At 47.1% G+C, this 22,433-nt stretch overlaps 2 protein-coding genes across 3 annotated transcripts in view; both read left to right on the forward strand.

Moving 5' to 3' along the window:
* Positions 1-9,334, forward strand: part of LOC101008023 (ATP-dependent RNA helicase DDX19B) — a 38,195-nt gene extending 28,861 nt beyond the window's left edge. Inside the window, 7 exon segments of the mRNA XM_031658632.1 lie at positions 629-743; positions 4,521-4,701; positions 5,030-5,216; positions 5,218-5,264; positions 7,203-7,399; positions 8,474-8,665; positions 9,026-9,334. Coding sequence (XP_031514492.1) covers positions 629-743; positions 4,521-4,701; positions 5,030-5,216; positions 5,218-5,264; positions 7,203-7,399; positions 8,474-8,665; positions 9,026-9,087 — 981 coding nt within the window. The 3' untranslated portion in view covers positions 9,088-9,334.
* Positions 9,335-22,068: 12,734 nt separating this feature from the next.
* The window catches only part of DDX19A (DEAD-box helicase 19A), a 28,547-nt gene continuing 28,182 nt past the window's right edge, over positions 22,069-22,433 (forward strand). For both annotated transcript variants that reach the window (XM_031658098.1, XM_031658097.1), the window contains exon 1: positions 22,069-22,283. Coding sequence is in view for 1 of the 2 variants with exons in the window: in XM_031658097.1 (XP_031513957.1) it covers positions 22,227-22,283 (57 nt within the window). In the remaining variant the exon portion in view is untranslated. The remainder of the gene's footprint in view (positions 22,284-22,433) is intronic.

The raw sequence follows: 22,433 nt of genomic DNA on the forward strand, positions 1-22,433 counted from the left end.
GAAGCAAGAGAATCATTTGAACCTAGGAGGCGGAGGTTGCAGTGAGCTGAGATCACACCGCTGCACTCCAGCCTGGACAAAAAGAACGAAACTCTGTCTCAAAAAAATAAAATAAAAGCCAAGCTATGCATTTATGCATTACTTTTTACACAAACTAAAACTCCTTAAATTGAGCACAAATAATGTGGAATATCCTCTAACAGCAGTAAAAATCCTGTTTCCTTTTTCATGGTGTGCCAGTTCTGGAATGCTTCTTATAGGCCTGGCTCCTTTACTTGCAGGAAAACCTGTTTCATCAGCAACTGTCATCCATTAGAAAGTTCTGAGAGCTTTCTGAGTAAATGAAAAGAAAGCTAATGCCAACTGGAACTTTAGATCCGTGCTCATGGGTAGGTTTTGTACTGCAATGGCCAGTGTCTGTTTCCAAGTGTCTTTATCTACCCAGAGTTCTGACACCTAAGAATTCTAGCTTATGACGCTGTAGCTTAAAGAATCAAATGGTGTACACTTTAATGTACATATTCTTTCCTTCACCTTCAGCTGGAGGAGTGGCTAAGTCCTAATGGTAATTCCCCTTTGCAAAAGAGCTATTGTCTTGAATTTGCACTCTGCACTCTTTCCCTACCAGTGTCTATGCCTCTCCCCAACATATGAGCTCGCCCTCCAAACAGGAAAAGTGATTGAACAAATGGGCAAATTTTACCCTGAACTGAAGCTAGCTTATGCTGTTCGAGGCAATAAATGTGAGTATGTGAATGTGGTCCTAAATCATCAACCTAATTCTTTTTATTTTGAAACATTTCAAAACATACCCAATAGTTGAAATAATACAATAAACACATGTATTTTTCCACCTAGATTCAAAAACTTAACATTTTGCCATATTTGCTTTACATAAATGTATACATTTTTGTCAAACCATTTGAAAGTAAACTGCAGACATGCACCTCATCAGGACATTCCTTGGCATCCCAGCACTTTGGGAGGCTGAGGTGGGCAGATCACCTGAGGACAGGAGATAGAGACCATACTGGCCAACATGGTGAAACCCCATCTCTACTAAAAATAGAAAAATCAGCCAGGCATGGTGGCGTGCGCCTGTAGTCCCAGCTACTCAGGAGGCTGAGGCAGGAGTATCACTTGAACCCGGGAGGTGGAGGTTGCAGTGAGCCAAGATCATGCCACTACACTCCAGCCTGGGCGACAGAGCAAGACTCTGTCTCAAAAAAAAAAAATTTTTTTTTTTTTGGTAAAGACTTCTTTTTTTTTGTAAAGACAGTGTCTTGCTATGTTGCCCAAGTTGGTCTAGAACTCCAAGTCTCAAGCAATCCTCCTGCCTCAGCCCCTCAAAGTGATGGGATTACAGGTGTGAGCCACTAGGCCAGGACTGAATTTGTTTAATTACCTAATTTACTTCTCTTCATCAGCAGAATAAAAACCCAGAATGTTTATGGCTATTGACTCTGGGGATTATTCTGTTAATTCTTCTTTGTTACTAATTTTTTCTACACTAGTTTGTTTTACAACTAATATTACTTAAGTTATTTTAAAAGTGTTGTTGGCCAGGCGTGGTGGCTCATGCCAGTAATCTCAGCACTTTGGGAGCCCGAGGTGGCTGGATCATTTTAAGGTTAGAAGTTCGAGACCAGCCTGACTAACATGATGAAACCCTGTCTCTACTAAAAATACAAAAAAATTAGCCGGGCATGGTGGTGCACACCTGTAATCCCAGCTACCCAGAAAGCTAAGGCTGGAGAATTGCCTGAACCCGGGCCGGGGCGGGAGGTTGCAGTGAGCCGAGATAGCACCACTGTACTCCAGCCTGGGCGACAGCATGAGATTCTATCTCCAAAAAAAAAAAAAAAATGTTAGAGGTTTGGTTGAGTTTTATGGATCTCTGAAACAAATGTGACTTTATGAAAATCAAGTCTGCATACAATGTCCGAATGCCAAACTGAGGCCAGTTCTGAAAAGTAAATAATATAATGAAACTTATTGGGAGATAATCATTTAAAATTTTGCAATTTGTATTCAAAGTAGAAGGGTAGAAAATTCTGATTTTTTTTTTCTTTTTTTTTTGAGACAGAGTCTCACTCTGTCGCCCAGGCTGGAGTGCAGTGGCACAATCTTGGCTCACTGCAAGCTCCGCCTCACGGGTTCACGCCATTCTCCTGCCTCAGCCTCCCGAGTAGCTGGGACTACAGGCGCCCGCCACCGCCTGGCCAATTTTTGTATTTTTAGTAGACATGGGGTTTCACCGTGTTGGCCAAATGATCTCCAACTCTTGACCTCGTGATCTGCCCGCCTCAGCCTCCCAAAGTGCTGGGATTACAGGCATGAGCCACGGCACCTGGCCTTTTTTTTTTTTTTTTTTTTTTTTTTTTTTGAGACAGAGTCTCCCTCTGTCACCCAGGCTGGAGTGCAGGGATGCAATCCTGGCCTACTGCAACCTCCGCCTCCTGGGCTCAAGTGATTCTCGTGCCTCAGCTTCCTGAGGAGCTGGGATTACAGGCGTGCGCCACCACGCCCAGCTAACATAAAAGCAACTGACATATTTGAAATAGATGCCAGGATAGAGCTGAAGGGGCAGAGTGCATTAGAAAGATAAGAACTGTGAAAAAGTCTGCCTAAGAGGAAGTGTCCCAGTCTGTTGTTGACAGAAATGTTGACAGAAAAAAAATAAAGATCAGATACTTCAGAGAGAATTGGATGATTACAGAGATGAGAAGAATGCTACTGAAGAGGATTCATCTTCTAATTGTTTATATCCTTACTATGTCTTTTCAGCATTTTTTTTTTTTTTTTGAGAGGGAGTCTCGCGCTGTCGCCCGGGCTGGAGTGCAGTGGCCGGATCTCAGCTCACTGCAAGCTCCGCCTCCCGGGTTCACACCATTCTCCTGCCTCAGCCTCCCAAGTAGCTGGAACTACAGGCGCCCGCCACCTCGCCCGGCTATTTTTTTTTTTATTTTTTAGTAGAGACGGGGTTTCACTGTGTTAGCCAGGATGGTCTCGATCTCCTGACCTCGTGATCCTCCCGTCTCGGCCTCTCAAAGTGCTGGGATTACAGGCTTGAGCCACCGCGCCCGGCCAGCATTTTTTTTAATTTTTGAATTTTTGTGGGTACATAGTAGGTGTATATGTTTATGGGGTACATGAGATGTTTTGATACAGGCATGCAATGCATAATAATCACATCAGGGTAACTGGGGTATCCATTGACTCAAGCACGTATCCTTTCTTTATGTTATAAACAATTTTAGTTTGTGGTTGTTTTTTTTGGTTCTTGTTTTTGTTTTTTTAGACGGATTCTCACTCTGTTGCCCAGGCTGGAGTGCAGTGGTGCAATCTCAGCTCACTGCAACCTCCACCTCCCGGGTTCAAGAGCTTCTCCTGCCTCAGCCTCCTGAGTAGATGGGACAACAGGTGCCCACCACACCTGGCTAATTTTATTTTTAGTAGAGATGGGGTTTCACCATGTTGGCCAGGCTGGTCTTGAACTCCTGACCTCAGGTGATCTGCTTGCCTTGGCCTCCCAAAGTGCTGGGATTACAGGCGTGACCCACTGCTCCCTGCCTGTTTTTTTTTTTTTTTTCAGACAGAGTTTCACTCTTGTTGCCCAGGCTGGAGTGCAGTGGCGCAATCTCAGCTCACTGCAACCTCTGCCTCCCGGGTTCAAGTGATTCTCCTTCCCCAGCCTCCCAAGTAGCTGAGATTACATGAGCCCACCATCACACCCAGCTAATTTTTGTATTTTTAGTAGAGATGGGGTTTCGCCATGTTGACCAAGCTGGTCTCGAACTCCTAACCTCAGGTGATCTGCCTCCCAAAATGCTGGGATTAGAGTCATGAGCCACCGTGCCCAGCCCTTTTAGTTATTTTTAAATGTACATTAAATTGTTGACTGTAGTCACTCAGTTGTGCTATCAAATACTGGATCTTACTTATTTTAATTGTATTTTTGTACCGATTACCTTTTCAGCATTTTGTCTGGTTTTATGTCCATTAAATACTATAGTGTTATCCTAACGTTTCCTTAATATATTAATGCAAACAGCAAAACATTTGCATTAAAATATATAATAGGTTTAGAATTTCTCAGAAAGAAGAGCTGGCTTTGCCTTTGAAATACCCATGGAGGCGGGCACGGTGGCTCACGCCTGTAATCCCAGCACTTTGGGAGGCCGAGGCAGGTGGATCACCAAGTCAGGAGTTCAAGACCAGCCTGGCCAAGATGGTGAAACCCGTCTCTACTAAAAATACAAAAAAAATTAGCCAGGTGCAGTGGCAGGTGCCTGTAATCCCAGCTATTTTGGAGGCTGAGGCAGGAGAATTGCTTGAACCTGGGCGGCAGAGGTTGCAGTAAGCCAAGATGTTGCCACTGCACTCCAGCCTGGGCAAGAGAGTGAGACTCCGTCTCAAAAAACAAAACAAAACAAAACAAAAACAAAAAGAAAAAATGCAAACAAACAAAAAAAACAAAAGAAATATCCATGCATGGAAAACATCTTGGGTCTCCACAGTGGAAAGAGGCCAGAAGATCAGCGAGCAGATTGTCATTGGCACCCCTGGGACCGTGCTGGACTGGTGCTCCAAGCTCAAGTTCATTGATCCCAAGAGAAAATCAAAGGTGTTTGTTCTGGATGACTGATGTCATGATATTAGCCACTCAGGGCCACCCAGGATCAGGCATCCCATCCAGAGGTAGGGATCTGAGGGGCAGAGGACTCCTCAGCCTCCCCATCTGCAGTGTCTTCTCCCTTCACTTCCAGGCCTCCTCTGGCCTCTGCCAGGGACTTGTCTTCGTGCTCTCCAGCAGCATTTGTTTGACCATTTCCATGTCAGCACTGACCACAGTCCCTCCAGCCTGGGCTGAGAAAGGAGACCCCCAACCCCTGTCCCCACCTAGGCCTGCTGCTCCTCCTTCCCTTCAGCCTTCCTGGGCATCTAGACCCACTTCAGCTGGGGAGGCTGTGCTTCCGCTGCTTCCGGGGGCCACCTGGGGCCACATGCCAGGGCCTTCCCCTTGCAGGATGCTGCCCAGGAACTGCCAGATGCTGCTTTTCTCTGCCACCTTTAGGAGCTCTGTCTGGAAGTTTGCCCAGAAGTGGTCCCAAGACCCAAATATTATCAAACTGGGCGGAGAAGAGACCCTGGACACCATCAAGCAGTACTATGTCCTGTGCAGCAGCAGAGGCGAGAAGTTCCAGGCCTTGTGTAAGCCTCTATGGGGCCATCACCATTGCTCAAGCCATGATCTTCACCATGTGAGTGGCAGCAGTGGCAGGCCTGGCCCTCCCTCTCAGCCAGCTCCCCACAGGGCTCAGGAGGACTGGATGCCTGAGCGCCCGTGGGAAGAAAGGAGAGTGGTTTGTTCTCCTAGGTTTTTTTTTTGAGGCCAGTCTTGCTCTATTAAGCCCAGGCTGGAGTGCAGTGGCGGGATCTCCAGCTCACTGCAAGCTCCGCCCTCCCAGTTCGCCATTCTCCTGCCTCAGCCTCGAGTAGCTGGGACTACAGGCGCCCGCCACCTCGCCCGGCTAGTTTTTGTATTTTTTAGTAGAGGCGGGGGTTTCACGTGTTAGCCAAGGATGGTCTCGATCTCCTGACCTGCGTGATCCACCGTCACCGGCCTCCCAAAGTGCTGGGATTACAGGCTTGAGCCACCGCGCCCGGCCTTCTCCTAAGGTTTTAATGAGTTGTAAGGTTTTAATGAGTTGTAAGAGGGAGACTTTGATTCCACTTCTTAGTGATTACTGGGGGAAAAAAACCCCAAGTAACAGCCAATGAAATAATCTTTAGATTTTTAAGAATATAAGCTGGGCAGCCAGCACGGTGGCTCATGCCTGTAATCCCAGCAATTTTGGAGGCCAAGGCAGGTGGATCACCTGAGGTCAGGAGATCAAGACCAGCCTGGCCAACATGGTGAAACCCTGTCTCTACTAAAAATACAAAAAATTAGCCCTGTGTGGTGGTATGCACCTATAACCCCAGCTACTCAGGAGGCTGAAGCAGGAGAATCGCTTGAACCCAGGAGGTGGAGGTTGCAGTGAGCCAAGATTGTGCCATTGTACTCCAGCCTGGGTAACAAGAGCGAAACTCCGTCTCAATACAAAAACAAACAAACAAAAAAACCCAACAACAAAAAAAGAATATAAGCTGGGCAAGTACATGTAGTCCCAGCTACTCAAAAGGCTGAGGTGGGAGGATCGCTTAAGCCCAGGAGTTCAGGCCAGCATGGGCAACAACATAGTGAGACCTCATCATTAAAAAAATATATATGGCTGGGCACGGTGGCTGACGCCTGTAATCCCAGCCCTTTGGAAGGCTGAGGTGGGGGGATCTTCTTGAGCCCAGGAGTTCAAGACCAGTTTGCACAACATAGCAAGATCCCATCTCTATAAAAATTTTAAAAATTAGCCAGGCATGGTGGTGCGTGCCTATTGGTCCCAGCTGCTTGGGAGGCTCAGATGGGAGGATTGATTGAGCCCAGGAGGTTGAGACTGCAGTGAGCTGTGATTGTGCCACTGCACTCCAGAGTGGGCAACAAAATAAGATCCTGTCTCAAAAAATATATACAATTTTAATATATATATATTTTTTGTTTGTTAGTTTTTGAGATAGGGTCTTGCTCTATCATTCAGGCCAGAATACAGGGGCATGATCATAGCTCACTGCAGCCTTGGCTCTTGTTACTAGGGCTACAAGTGTGTGCTCCATGTATGTCAGGCTAATTATTTTTATTTTTGTAGAGATGGGGTCTTGCTCTGTTGTGCAGGCTGGTCTCAAACTCCTAGCCTCGAGCGATCTTCCAGTCTCAGCCTCCCAAAGCGCTGAGACTACAGGCATGAGCCACCATATCTGGCAAGAACATAGACTATTTAGGAATGAAGATCTTTAGCTAAAACCACACTCTCCCTAGATAAAAAACTAACAGCAGTTACGTAACTTATCTAAAAAGAAAGAAATCATATGACGAAAATTCTATTTGAAAAAAAAAATATTTTTTGAGATGGGTTCTTGCCATGTTGCCCAGGCCAGCCTTGAACTCCTGGGCTCAAGTGTGTAGCTTGGACTGTAGGTATGTACCACCATACTTCACTGATAAATTTTAAGCCTAACCTCCTAACTGGATTTAGCAGCGCCTTCATGTATTTTAATTGTGGCAAGCCACTTTTTTGCAGTTGTCTTCCTCTTGTTTTTAACAGGTCTGTTCATATAAAACAATTCTTTTCACTACAGACTCGCAAAACAGCTAGTTGGCTGGCAGCAGAGCTCTCAAAAGAAGGCCACCAGGTGGCTCTGCTGAGTGGGGAGATGATGGTGGAGCAGAGGGCTGCGGTGATTGAGCGCTTCCGAGAGGGCAAAGAGAAGGTTCTGGTGACCACCAACGTGTGTGCCCGTGGTGAGCAGAGGATGTGTCCCACCTGGTCTGCCAGGCTCGGGGTCCCAGGCCCAGTTAGAGCTAGAAATCCTTGTACACAGGGAAGTCAGATGGTCTCAGGGAGATCGGTGGGGTTGGTGACAATATTCCTTTCTAGGAGAGACTACATTTCCCTCCGGTGATAAAAACTCCCACAGAAGCCAGGAGTCCTGACTTGGTGGAAGGAAATGTACAGGCATCTGACTGGTAGAGAACGGAGCCTGCCTTCCAAGGGCGCCCATCTCCAGAACATTGTGTCTCCTGGAGGCTTACTGACTGATTTCATAATTTTGTTGGCACCTGCCAGTTTTGTTATTTTCCTCCAGGTTCTGCTATATGCCTGTATGTGCCCTCTCTTGTACCCAATTCCCAGAGTTGGCCTGTCCCCCCAGTTTTTTTTTTTTTTTTAGACAGAGTCTCGCTCAGTAGCCCAGGCTCGAGTGCAGTGGCACAATCTCAGCTCACTGTAACCTCCACCTCCTGGGTTTAAGTGATTCTCCTGCCTCAGCCTCCTGAGTAGATGGGATTACAGGCGCCTACCATCAAGCCCAGCTAATTTTTGTATTTTTAGTACAGCCGGGGTTTTGCAGTGTTGGCCAGGCTGGTCTTGAACTCTTGACCTCAGCTGATCTGCCTGCCTCAGCCTCCCAAAGTGCTGGGATTACAAGTATGAGTCACCATGCTCGGCCCCCCAAATTCTTTCCCTCTAACCAAAGTTGGTATGCATTGACTTACCTTTGGACAACAGTGATTTTTGTCTCTTGTCCTTACTTCTCTCTGTCTCCAACTCTCAGGGACTCATTCATCACCTCTCCCTGCACCCCACCCCGTGGCCCCTGCTAGTTTGGTTTCTGTGCCTGTAGTTTTGCTTTTGGGCATCATCTAAATCTTGCACTGCATGGCCTTTCAGATCTGGCTTCCTACACTTGACGTCATATACATCTCTTAGTGCCGAGTTCCCTTAATGCTGAGTCATGCTCCATTGTATGGATGGACCACATGACTGATTTGTCTCCTGTCCTTGGTCTTCTCAGCTTCCATCTCTCCTTCCTGCAGGCATCGATGTTGAACAAGTGTCTGTCGTCATCAACTTTGATCTTCCCGTGGACAAGGACGGGAACCCTGACAACGAGACCTACCTGCACCGGATCGGGCGCACAGGCCGCTTTGGCAAGAGGGGCCTGGCAGTGAACATGGTGGACAGCAAGCACAGCATGAACATCCTGAACAGAATCCAGGAGCATTTTAGTGAGTCCCGGGGAGGGTCCTGTGCCTGGTGCCCTTTACTAAGGGGGGTGGAGTGAGGAAAGGGGTAGGATCTTCTGTAGCCCCAAGAGAGGCTCTGTCCCTGGCACACTCCCCTCCTTTCTGACCATATGGCAGTTCTCAGGGCCACACCTGGAGACTTCAGGACCCAAGGACTCCAAGGACAGCTCCCCCATGACCGGGCTTCGGGGCGTGGGGCTCTGACTGTTGCTGTCAGTGACTAGGGGCCCTGCTGCCCCCTGCTCAGGCACCCGGAGCCTTTGGGGATGAATGAATGATTGCTGTGGCCCGGGGTGGGGCACATTCCTGGGCACGGTAGAGACCTGTGTATTTTTCCCCCAGATAAGAAGATAGAACGATTGGACACGGATGATTTGGATGAGATTGAGAAAATAGCCAACTGAGAAGCTCCACTAGCCACTGGTGCCAGCCCTGACACTGCCCCTGCACGGGAGACAAGTGCGTTCAGGGCACAGCCCCCAACATCACCCCAAGGACAACGGCATGAGTAGAGAGAAACTACCTACCTCACTTCAAATTATGTTTGGACTTCACAAAAATGTGTGCAAATGATGGGGGATGGTAGAAAAAAAATTATTTACACAACCTTGGAAGATTAGGCATGAATACACAGAGATTTACCTTTTGGAAGTTTCATCTTTTAATTTGGCCAGTGTTTCCTTCATGCTAATCTAGATGCTGTGGCTGATTGCTAGCCTAGGATCTCCTGTGGCAGCCTCTGCTTGTTCTCTGGGTTGGAGTGGATGGGCCAGCCTCCAGCTCCTGTGGAAGTAATGGAATAGCAGTGAAAAGGGAACACAGAGAGGGAGGCCTCCAGTAAGATAGGTGTGTAAGCCCAGCCATCATGTTTGGAATGGCATGAAGCAGCAGAGGCCTGAGAGCTGCTGCTTTGGACTTGGGGGTGGCACAGCTCACCTGAGTATTGCCAGCCCCCTGTCCTACTGCCCACAGCAGAAGGGGATTTGTTAAATAAGCACGGACCAAAATGCCAGCTTCTCCGACCTGTGTATATGGGTTTGTGTCACAGACTGTGACCTGTTCTTGGTGGGTGCGGTCTGTGTAGAGTGCACATCTGATTATTGGTAGGTCCCGTGCCTGTGCTTAAGCAAGTCCTGTAGAGAAGTCATCGTGGAGAATTAGTGGTGGCCCTAGCTTGCCACAAAACCTGGTCTCATGAGCATCTGCAACATCCTTTTTACATCCTTTATATCACCTTACCCCATAGTAGCCCCAAGCAAATGTGATCTGAGGTTTAGATCCTCAGTGAAAATTGTGGTTTCAAGTCTCTCACGGCTAGCCTCAAGGCAGTTCTAGATGTGGTCAGCAGTAATCACAAATTCTTGTTTTGTTTCCACACCCAGAAGGCAAGTTTTGTCAGAGCTGGGGAATAATTTCAGATATTTGACATATTGATTATAAAGGGCTTCTGAACGTCTGTGTTTACTGCCTTTGGAATACAAACAGAAGCAACTGAGGGACTAGCTGCACTACTGCCATTTGTCTGTCCAAGGCAAGAGTATCACCAAGGCCTTTGCTCCAGCCTTACTTGGCATCTTTGTGCAAGATAGAGCAAACAACAGTAATGGACACTTCTCATACCTGGCCAAGGCTGTTGTACCTTGGCCAGGTACGACATGTTGTGTGTTGGTATCCACAAAATGATGGCAAAGATGAGAGGAACCTGAATTGCCAGAGCAATATGAAACCTGAGCCAACAGGAGTACTCTGCAGTTCTTTGGCTTTCAGAGTGGCCACTTTCTCTAGAACCTGGAAGAAGAGTTTTATGTGCTAAGAACGATTGTGATCCTAGGTCTTCCTTGTAGGCATCTCTGTATTTAGGCCAGATCTGTCTCCTGGGAAGGGAAGGAGCCAATGTCAGCCTCCAAGTGATTTATTTAGTCTGACATTACAAAGAGACCAATAGACTGCCAATTCTACCACATTCCCCTGGGGGGTACTTGACTATGTAGTCTTCTCTATGCTTCTGGTCAACTCTGACACATCTTGGAATTCTTGTAAGAAAAGAAATTTTTATACTTTTTTCTCCTTCCCTGAGTCCTGTGGACCAACCCTGAAACACCAAAAACAAGGGCAATAATTAAAGAAGTATAGACTCTTTAGTAGGCCACAGGCAGAGCAGACCCCCACCTTCTCACAGCACATACAACCTCTCTACTGGTGTAGCCCTAAGTCTGAGACGGAAAGTGGGAAGTAGGGTGCTGCAGACTGTTTGAAAGCAGGACGAATGGGAATCTGGTAGAAGCATAGGTCAACAGTTCTTGTTTTTTTGGAGATGGAATCTCACTCTGTCACCCAGGCTGGAGTGCCACAGCATGACCTCGGCTCACTACAACCTCCACCTCCCAGGTTCAAGCAATTCTCCTGCTTCAGCCACCTGAGTAGCTAGGACTACAGGTGCATGCCACCAAGCCTGGCTAATTTTTGTATTTTTAGTAGAGATGGGGTTTCATCATGTTGGCCAGGCTGGTCTCGAACTCCTGACCTCAAGTGATCCACCCACTTTGGCCTCCCAAAGTGCTAGGATTACAGGCATGAGCCACCGTGGCCAGCCAACAGTTCATAATTAGGGGTCTTGGACCTCTAAGAATTCACTGGATGGGTTTCATGGAGTCTATGAAATATATATGTATGGGGGGAAATTCACCTCCGATATTCAACATGGGTTCTTTTCTATTTCCCTAAGTGTCAGCTGGTCTGAGAAATAAAGGGAAAGAGTACAAAAGAGAGAAATTTTAAACCTGGGTGTCCAGGGGAGACATCACATGTTGGCAGGTTCTGTGATGCCCCCTGAGCCATAAAACCAGCAAGTTTTTATTAGTGATTTTCAAAAGGGGGGGGTGTGGGTCACAGAGTTCACATGCTTCAAAAGGTAATAAAATATCACAAAGCAAATGGAGGCAGGGCAAAATCACGACCACAGGATGGGGCGAAATTAAAATTGCTAATGAAGTTTCAGGCACTCATTGTCATTGATAACATCTTATCTCCTGACAGGGATCGAGAGCAGACAACCTGTCTGACCAAAATTTATTAGGCGGGAATTTCCTCGTCCTAATAAGCCTGAGAGCGATATGGGAGACTGGGGCTTATTTCATCCCTTTGTCTACAACCATAAAAGACAGCCGTCCCCAAAGCGGCCATTTTAGAGCCCTCCCCTCAGGGACACATTCTCTTTCTCAGGGATGTTCCTTGCTGAGAAAAAGAATTCAGCAATATTTCTCCTATTTGCTTTTGAAAGAAGAGAAATAGGCCGGGCGCGGTGGCTCAAGCCTGTAATCCTAGCACTTTGGGAGGCCGAGGTGGGCAGATCATGAGGTCAGGAGATCGAGACCATCCTGGCTAACACGGTGAAACCCCGTCTCTACTAAAAAATACAAAAAGAAAAACTAGCCGGGCGAGGTGGCAGGTGCCTGTAGTCCCAGCTGCTCAGGAGGCTGAGGCAGGAGAATGGCGTGAACCTGGGAGGCGGAGCTTGCAGTGAGCTGAGATCCGGCCACTGCACTCCAGCCTGGGCGACAGAGCGAGACTCCATCTCAAAAAAAAAAAAAAAAAAAGAAAGAAAGAAAGAAGAGAAATATGGCTCTGTTCTGCCCGGCTCACAGCAAGTCAGAATTTAAAGTTATTGCCCTTGTTCCCTGAACATTGCTGTCATCCTGTTCTTTTTTCAAGGTGCCCAGATTTCATATCGTTCAAACACACATGCTTTACAAACAATTTGTGCAGTTAACGCAATCATCACAGGGTCCTGAGGCAACATACATCCTCCTCAGCTTACGAAGATGATGGGATTAAGAGATTAAAGACAGGCATAGGAAATAACAAGGGTATTGATTGGGGAAGTGATTAAGTGTCCATGAAATCTTCACAATTTATGTTCAGAGACTGCAGTAAAGACAGGCATAAGAAATTATAAAAGTACTAATTTGGGGAACTAACAAATGTCCATGAAATTTTCACAATTTATGTTCTGCCATGGCTTCAGCCGGACCCTCCGTTCGGGGTCCCTGACTTCCTGCAACATATGTGCAGTAGTTTGAGTTTAAATGTATTTTCCTGGCTGGGCACAGTGGCTCACGCCTGTAATCCCAGCACTTTGGGATGCCAAGGTGGGCGGATCACCTGAGGTCGGAAGTTTGAGACCAGCCTGACCCACATGGCGAAACCCCATCTCTACTAAAAATACAAACTTAGCCAGGCTTTGTGGCACATACCTATAATCCAAGCTACTTGGTAAGGCTGAGGCAGGAGAATCGCTTGAACCTAGGAGGCAGAGGTTGCAGTGAGCTGAGATCGCGCCGTTGCACTCCAGCCTGGGAAACAAGAGCAAAACTCCATCTCAAAAACAAAAACAACAACAAAAATAATAAATGTATTTTCCTGGGGAGACTCCCAAAATAGTACATGTCTTTTAAAAAGGTAAGTCCCACTGTTGCGGATGGTTCCGGCATGTCACCCCAGCATTACTACAGGTCATATTTCTTCCTTATTCCTTCCATATTCATTCCTGACAGTGCCTAGCTCCCAGGGCCATAGCTGCCTCTGTGACCTTGTGTAGCCTAGAGCCAACAGTGATGTAAATCTGCATTGAGCTTGGTGAGCTTTGGTCCCCAGGGATTCTTTTACTGATTTTAGTAAGTACCTATATATGAAATGATAGCTGGGTGGGTTGACTCATGCCTGTAATCCCAGCACTTTGGGAGGCTGAGGCAGGAGTACTGCTTGAGCCCTAGAGTTCAAGACCAGCCTGGGTAACAAAGTGAGACCCTGTCTCCACAAAATACTTTTAAAAATTAGCCAGACATGGTAGTTCATGCCTGGAGTCCCAGCTACTGGGGAGGCTGAGGCAGGCAGATTGCCTGAACCCAGGAATTCAAGGCTTGAGTAAGTTATGATTGTGCTGTTGCACTCCAGCCTGGATGGCAGAACAAGACTCTGACTCAAAACAAGAGAAAAAAACACCAGGAGCAGTGGCTCATGCCTGTAATCCCAGCACTTTGGGATGCCAAGGCGGGCAAATCACCTGAGGTCAGGAGTTTGAGACCAGCCTGGCCAACATGGTGAAACTCCACCTCTACTAAAAATACAAAAATTAGCTGGGTGTGGTAGTACATGCCTGTAATACCCACCTACTTGGGAGGCTGAAGCAGGAGAATCACAGGAACCCAGAGGCACAGGTTGCAGTGAGCCGAGATCTCACCACTGTACTCCAGCCTGGGCAACAGAGTGAGACTCTGTCTCAAAAAAAAAAAAAAAAAAAAAAGAAAAGAAAAAAGAAATGATAAACTGTTCTAGAACAGAGAAACCTGGGAAAAGGAATTTTTGGCCCAATGGAAAATTCTGGATATATTCATTATCTATAAATAATGCATGTTATTATTTTTCTTGAGTGTCATTCATTGGCTATATGCCTAAGAACTAATTGTTGATGTATTCTTGTTAATTGATGATTAACCTGAATTGAGGATTAACATGAAGATTAATAATAATTCATGTTAATTGAACTTAATTATGAAGTTTTCATATTACCAAGAAATCATTAATGAGTATGAGAAGGAAACAGCCGGGTGCAGAGTGTCACACCTATAATCCCAGCTACTTGGGAGGCTGAGGCAGGAAGATCACTGGAAGCCAGGAGTTCGAGACCATTCTGGGCAAAGACCAAGATCTTGTTTCTTAAAAAGTTTAAAAAAGAAAATTAAGCCAGGCACAGTGGCTCACTCCTGTAATCCCAGCACTCTGAGAGGCCAAGGCAGATGGACTGCTTGAGGCCAAGGGTTTGAGACCAGCCTGGGCAACATAGTAAGACCCCATCTATAAAAAATAAAAAATTACAAAAGAATTAGCCAAGTGTGGTGGCGCATGCCTTTAGTCCCAGCTATCCAGGAGGCTGAGGTGGGAGGATCACCTGAGCCAGGGGGGTTGAGGCTGCAGTGAGACATGCTCCATGCTACTGCACTCCAGCCTGGGCAACAGAGCAAGACCCTATCTCCTGAAAAAGAAGGTAGGAGAAACAGCAGTATGTTTTTGGTTGCTGGTATTTGGGTATTTTTGTTTTAACAAGGCTAATGTCGTAAAGTTTAGCATTCAATGCATTGGGATTGCCCATGGCTGAGCTCTATAGTCATTCTGAACTGGCGTGGTGGAGGTGCTCATGGTCACATTGGTTGAAGTTTTCTGAAATCTGTAATGTGTAAACCTATTTGGGTCTGTAAGTTATCTTTGAGCTTAGATGAAATTCACTGTGAATGCTCTGTAAAGCAAAGCAAGTTTTCCATTGATATGTAGATCACTGTCCCAGTGTTGGACTGAAATGCTTAGTTCAGCAGTTTTCACAGTAATGCTGTAAATCACAGCTTTCCAGTGAATATTGTAAATGCAAAGAATTCACCATGAGGTGGGTTTTGTGCAATTTTTCACACATAGAACTTATCAGTATTAATGCTATAATATCACAGTCACCAGTGAGTCACTCCATACTTGTTCAGGTCAGAAGAAATACAAGCAGGAGAAGCTGAAGCCACAGTAACAGCTGGTGGTAGATTGGAAGCATCAGGAGCCCAAGCAAGATGTATCTTCCCAATAAGCAGGACATCCTACATGGATCTAGAATGCATACATTAGGGATCCATTTGCAATATGTCAAGTTTGGTGTCAAGCACTTTCTATTTTTGTTGTTGTTGAGATGGAGTCTTGCTCTGTTGCCCAGGCTGTAGTGCAGTGGTGCCATCTCAGCTCTCTGCAACCTCTGCCTCCCGGGCTCAAGTGATTCTTGTGCCTCAGCCTCCTGAATTACTGGGACCACAGGTGCCACCACGCCTGGGTAATTGTTGTATTTTTAGTAGAGATGGGATTTCACCCTGTTGGCCAAGGTCTTGATCTTCTGACCTCAAGGGATCCACCTGCCTCAGCCTCCCAAAGCAATGGGATTATAGGCGTGAGCCACCATACATGGCTAATTTTTGTATTTTTAGTAGAGATGGGGTTTCACCATGTTAGCCAGGCTGGTCTCGAACTCCTGGCCTCAAGCGAGCAACTCACCTCAGCCTCCCAAAGTGCTGGGATTACAGCTGTGAGCCACCATGCCCGGCCAGGTTCGTTAATTTCTATAGCAAGTAAGATTATGCCAGAGGAACAAATTAAATATTTTACTTCATCTGATTTTTTTTTTTTTTAACTTTCTCTGCCTTTGAAAAACTCTGACTTTGTATTTAACATCAATGGAAAGGATAACTTCAGAAAAAGCTGCAGTACTTCTAGTCTCATGGACCGTTCTTCACTGTCTCATGGACCCACACTTCACTGACCATTTCAAGACTTTCACTCACCTCATAATTCCAACCCTATCATCCCTCTCAGGTGTCAGTAAATAAGCTCCTTACTCTAAGAAAATGGCTAACATACAGAAACTGCCTCAACCTTCCACCACCAGAACTTCCTCCATGAGCACCGGTCCTTCCCTCTCCCTCCTGTTTCAATGAGAGATCCCTGTTATCTAAATTTCTCAGCTGGGTGAGATTACATCTAATCTCAGCAACTTCGGGAGGCCAAGGCAGGAGGATCCCTCGAACCCAGAAGTTTGACACCAGCCTGGGCGACACAGGGAGACCTCATCTCTACAAAAAATAATTAAAAATTAGCCAGGTGTGGTGGCTCATGCCTGTAGTCTCAGCTACTTGGGAGGCTGAGGCAGGAGAATCACTTGACCCCAGGAGTTTGAGGCTGCAGTAAGCCGTGACTGCACCATTGCACTCCAGCTTGGGTAACAAAATTAGACCCTGCCTTTAAAAAAAAAAATTTAAAAAAAAATATATATATGCACATTTTTCTGCCAATCCACCAAATTCCCTCTCCTGGCTTTTAAGAACTTGCTCTGTCAACTCTCCCCTCATATTTGCTACCTCTCTCACCCCAACAGCTCTTTCTCATTGATATTTTAACATGTTCATACTTCACAGCTCTTTACAATTCAACCCTCTATTCCTCATCTTTCAGCCTAACATGTCTCCTAATGGCAGAAAGTCTTGTAAGGTTGTACGCAGAGTCCCATTCCTCATCCCTCTGCAGTCTTGACTTCTGCTCCACCACTCCCCTCAGATAGCCTTCATGAAAGACACTGATGACCTACATGTTCCAAATCCGAACCCAAATCCGAAAACCACTTTTTTTTGAGATGGGAGTCTCACTTTGTTGCCCAGGCTGGAGTGCAGTGGCATAGTCACAGTTTACTGCAGCCTTGAACTCCAAGCTCAAGTGATCCTCCTGCCTCAGCCTCCCTAGTAGCTGTGGCTACAGATGCATGCAACCACACTCAGCTTAAAAGCTACATTTTAATCCCTGTTGTATTTGCCTTCTCAGCAGCATTTAACTCTATCAACTGTCTCTTCCTCTGGCCACTCTTCTGGGGAGGAAAGTGACACACACTTTGCTTCCTGGTCTTCTCTCTACCACTTCAGTCTCCTTGGCAGACCCCTCCTTTATTCACCTCCTAAATGGGCCTGTTCCTCATGGCTGTATTCTGGGTTGTTCTCTTTCCATGCCAGAGGCAACGCTGTTTATTCCTATGGCTTTGTCTGCTGGTGACACCCACATCTATACCAAGACCTGATCCTTGAGCTCCAGGGTCATGGAAACAAAAAGCACACATGGCACTTGAACTTGGGGTGTCTTCTATGAGTCCTGTCCTCGTGTCTAACATTGAACATATGCCACTACCAAGCACTACCACTCAAAAAACCCAGGTTCTGCTCTCAGCTCTTCCTCTAACTTCCCCTCACAAAATGGTACTGCAATTGCCTGTTACTCAAGCCAGAAGCCTGGGGTTCGTCATGAATCTTCCTGCCCTGCCCTGCTGTCCTTTTATATCAGTTATCCACTGCTGTGTTGCAAATTGCCCCAAAACAATGGCTTAAGACAACAGCCTTTCTCACAATTCTGAGTTGTCTGGAAAGCTCTGCTGGTCTCTCCCAGCCTGGCTGAAGCAGCTGTCTTATCCCAGCTAGTGTCTGAACTCAGCTAGGGCTGCTAGGCCTCTCCATGTGGCCTTTCTTTTTTTTTTTTTTTTTTTTTGAGACGGAGTCTCGCTCTGTCGCCCAGGCTGGAGTGCAGTGGCCGGATCTCAGCTCACTGCAAGCTCCGCCTCCCGGGTTTGCGCCATTCTCCTGCCTCAGCCTCCCGAGTAGCTGGGACTACAGGCACCACCACGCCCGGCTAGTTTTTTGTATTTTTTAATAGAGACGGGGTTTCACCAGGTTAGCCAGGATGGTCTCGATCTCCTGACCTCGTGATCCGCCCGTCTCGGCCTCCCAAAGTGCTGGGATTACAGGCTTGAGCCACCGCGCCATGTGGCCTTTCATCTTCACAGTATGGTGAATGGTCTCTGGGCTCCTCCTTTTTTTTTTCCAGATAGAGTCTCACTCTGTTGCCCAGGCTGGAGTGTAGTGGTGTGATCTCGGCTCAAGTGTTTCTCCTGCCTCAGCCTGCCCAGTAGCTGGGATTACAGGTGCCCAACACCATGCCCGGCTATTTTTTTCTTTTTTTTTTTTTTTTTTGTATTTTTACTAGAGACAGGGTTTCATCATGTTGGTCAGGCTGGTTTCGAACTCCTGACCTTGTGATCTGGTTTCTGGGCTCCTTCTAAGAGGAAAGAGCAGAAGCTGCAAGGTCTGTTGAGGCCTGGGCTCAGAACTCTCCCAGTGCCACTTCTGTCACATTTTTTGGTGAAAGCTAACTACAGGGCCAGCCTAGATCCCACAGGTGGGGAAATAAACCTCATATCCTGGTGAGGGAAGCTATGAAGTATCTGTGGCCATCCTTCATAACTATAATTCTACCATCTATTTGGTAAAACCAAACGAAATTGTTACTCTTTGGCCATTTTTGGCCTAAGAAGCAGCACTTTTATATGGCTCAATCTAATACTTTTGGCTGGGCGTAGTGGCTCATGCCTGTAATCCCAGCACTTTGGAAGGCCAAGGTGGGTGGATCACCTAAAGTCCGGTTCAAGACCAGCCTGGACAACATGGTGAAACCCCGTCTCTACTAAAAATACAAAAATTAGCTGGGCGTGATGGCGCATGCCTGTAATCCCAGCTACTCGGGGGGCTGAGGCACAAAAATTGCTTGAACCCGGGAGGTGGAGGTTGCAGTGAGCCGAGATCGCACCACTGCACTCCAGCCTGGGCGACAGAGCAAGACTCTGTCTGAAAAAAAAAAAAAATTTTAATAGTTTGGAGTTTGTTTTTTATAGAGACAGGGGTCTCACTATGTTGCTCAGGGTGGTCTCAAACTCCTGGCCTCAAGTGATCTTTCTGCCTTGGCCTCCCAAAGTGCTGGGATTACACGTCAGTCACCCTGTGTAGCCTCAATCTAATACTTCCTGAATTCACCCTGGTCTGGATCACTGTGGTCATTTGGTCTACTACACTAGCTTCCTAGCAGTTGCCTATGCCTCCACTGAGGTTTTCCTGCAGTTCCTTTGTCTCACAACAGCCAGTAAGATATTTGCCACCTTTGAGTGTGATTACCCCACTTCTGCTGAAGACTCCCAATTCGTATACATTTTTCCTAAGTGGCATGTGAGGCCCTCCAGATCAGGCACCTACTTAACTCACCCATTCCATTTGCTTCCCAGCTCATACCCTCTGCTCCACCTCCACTATTGCTGGACTTTCCTCAAGTTCCCTTGTACCCCTTTCCAGTCAATCCTACTCATCCTATCTCATCCCCAGGCAGCCACTGTTCTGATTTCTATCTCTATAGATTAGATATACCTGTTTTGGGCTTATATGAATGGAATCATGCAATATGTACTCTTTTTGTACCTGGGTTCTTTCATGCAATATAATGTCTATGAGATGTCAAATCTCTCCACTTGATCTTGGCCAAGAGGGCGAGAAGCGATGAGATGTCAAATCTCTCATCCATGTTACTGCATGTATTTCATTCCTTTTTATTATTATTTTTTGAGACAGAGTCCTGCTCTGTCACCCAGGCTGGAGTGCAGTGGCGCAATCTTGGCTCCCGCAACCTCCGCATACTGGGTTCAAGTGATTCTCCTGCCTCAGCCATTCCTGAGTAGCTGGGATTACAGGTGCACCCCACCACGCCCGGCTAATTTTCTTTTTTTTTTGAGACAGGGTCTTCCTCTGTCGCCTAGGCTGGAGTGCAGTGGTGCAATCTCAGCTCACTGCAAGCTCTGCCTCCTGCGTTCACACCATTCTCCTGCCTCAGCCTCCCGAGTCGCTGGGACTACAGGCACCTGCCACCACACCCGGCTAATTTTGTTTTTGTATCTTTAGTAGAGACAGGGTTTCACTGTGTTAGCCAGGCTGGTCTCGATCTCCTGACCTCAGGTGATCCATCCGTCTTGGCCTCCCAAAGTGCTGGGATTATAGGCATGAGCCACTGCGCCTGGCCCTAATTTTTGTATTTTTAGTAGAGACGAGGTTTCACCATGTTGGCCAGGCTGGTCTCGAACTCCTGACCTCAGGTGATTCACCCACCTTGGCCTCCCAAAGTGCTGGGGTTATAGGCGTGAGCCACCGTGCCTTGCCCTTTTTTTGATTTTTAATCAACATTATTGAGAGGTATAATTTATATACAATATTTTAAATACACAAGTTCTCATATAAAAATTAGCCAGGGGTGGTGGCGTACCGCTATAGTCCCAGCTACCGGGGAGCTCAGGTGGGAGGATCACTTGAGTCTGGGAGATCAAGGCTGCAGTGAGCTGTGAACATGCCACTGCATTCTAGCCTAGGTGACACAGCGAGACCCTGTCTCAAAAAACAAAAACAGTTATTCTTCCTTGGGAACTGCTTATAAAAAAGAAAAAGCAGGCCAGGCACTGTGGCTCACACCTATAATCCCAGTACTTTGGGAGGCCCAGGCAGGCAAGGCCTCCTGGTCTTGAGCTCAGGAGTTCAAGGACAGCCTAGCCGATGCGGTGAAACCCCATCTCTACTAAAAATACAAACATTATCTGGGTGTGGTGGTGTGTGCCTGTAATCCCAGCTACTTGGAAGGCTGAGGCAGGAGAATCGCTTGAACCCAGGAGGCAGAGGTTGTAGTGAGCCAAGACCCCGCCCAGCCTGGGTAACATCTATAAATAATAGTTCCATGAGTTTAGAAATACAAAGTAGCATGACTTAACAAACTTACACATCTATGTAACCAGGCACCAATTAAGATACAGAATAATTCTATCACGGAGGAAGTTCCCTTGTGTCTGGCCCAAACAAACATCCTTCTCCACAGGTAAGCTCTGTTAGTTTTTATCACCATAGATTTCATTTGTCCTATTCTTGAATCTCATATAGATTATACAGTATGTATTTGGTGGTCCTTCAACATAATGACCAGGTGTGGTGGCTCATGCCTGTAATCCCAACACTTTGAGAGGCCAAGGAAGGGGGATCTCTGGAATTCAGGAGTTGGAGAGCAGCCTGAACAATATAATGAAGACCCCCGTCTCTGCAAAAAGTTTACAAGTTAACCGGGCGTGGTGGTGCGGGCCTGTGGGCCAGCTACCTGGGAGGCTGAGGTGGGAGGTCAAGGCTGCAGTGAGTGATCGCACCACTGCATTCCAGCCTGGGTGACACAATGAGACTCTGTCTCAAAAAAAAATTAAAAAAAAGAGAAAAGGCATTGTGTGTTGTATTTATTGGATGATGGAATTATGGGGTTTACGGGCCTTCTGTTGCGTTCTGATTTTTGTTTTCTTACCTGTTATCGCGTTCTTAACAGTAGGCATCATATAGTATTCTCATGGAACTTTCCTTTGTTTAAAGCCTTACAGTTTGGAGACTTACACATTTAAGGTGAGATGTGACAGGCTTAAAAATAAACTTTGGAGGCCGGGCGTGGTGGCTACCGCCTTTAATCCCAGCACTTTGGGAGGCTGAGGCGGGAGGATCACGAGGTCAGCAGTTGGAGACCAGCCTGGTCATCATGGTGAAACCCCGTCTCTTACTAAAAATACAAAAATTAGTCGGGCGTGGTGGCGGGCGCCTGTAATCCCAGACAGTCGGGAGACTGAGGTAGGAGAATAGCTTGAACCTGGGAGGCGGAGGTTGCAGTGAGCCGAGATCGCGGCACTGCACTCCAGCCTGGGACAGGGCGAGACTCCGTCTCAAAAAAATAAATAAAAATAAAATAAAATAAAATAAACGTTGGGTTATTTCAGTGTTAAGTAAGGCAATAAACGGAGGGCTAACAGTTCCACTTCGTAGAGCTCAGGAGTTTTAAAAAGCGAGGAGGCCGCGTCCTGGAAGGGTGAGCAAAAAGCCCGAGGTTTGCGCACAAAGGGAGAGGTCAGTCCAGAGAGACCCAGCGCCGCGCAGAATGATGATGTCGCACGCCGGGTGGGAACTGACGTCACCTGTGCTCACCGCCGCTTCCGGTCCGCGTGAGGTGCATTCTCGCGCCGGTGGCGGGCTTGGGGCCGGCGTTGCGACGTGGTGCGGCGCATATTTTCACAAGTGGGTCGCCCTTGGTCGGGACTATGGCCACCGACTCTTGGGCCCTGGCGGTGGACGAGCAGGAAGCGGCTGTCAAGTCGGTCAGTGGCTTCATCTCCAGGCGGGGAGGACGTAGCAGGGGCCCAGGCGAAACCTGCCTAAAGCACAGGGAGCTCCCCGGGTTGGGGAGGCTCCTGGGCAACGCGCTGCTAGAGTTTGCTGGGGCAGTCACTTGCCCTTGATTTGCTCTT

This window comes from Papio anubis, chromosome 18 (assembly GCF_008728515.1).
Source record: "Papio anubis isolate 15944 chromosome 18, Panubis1.0, whole genome shotgun sequence".
NCBI lineage: Eukaryota > Metazoa > Chordata > Mammalia > Primates > Cercopithecidae > Papio > Papio anubis.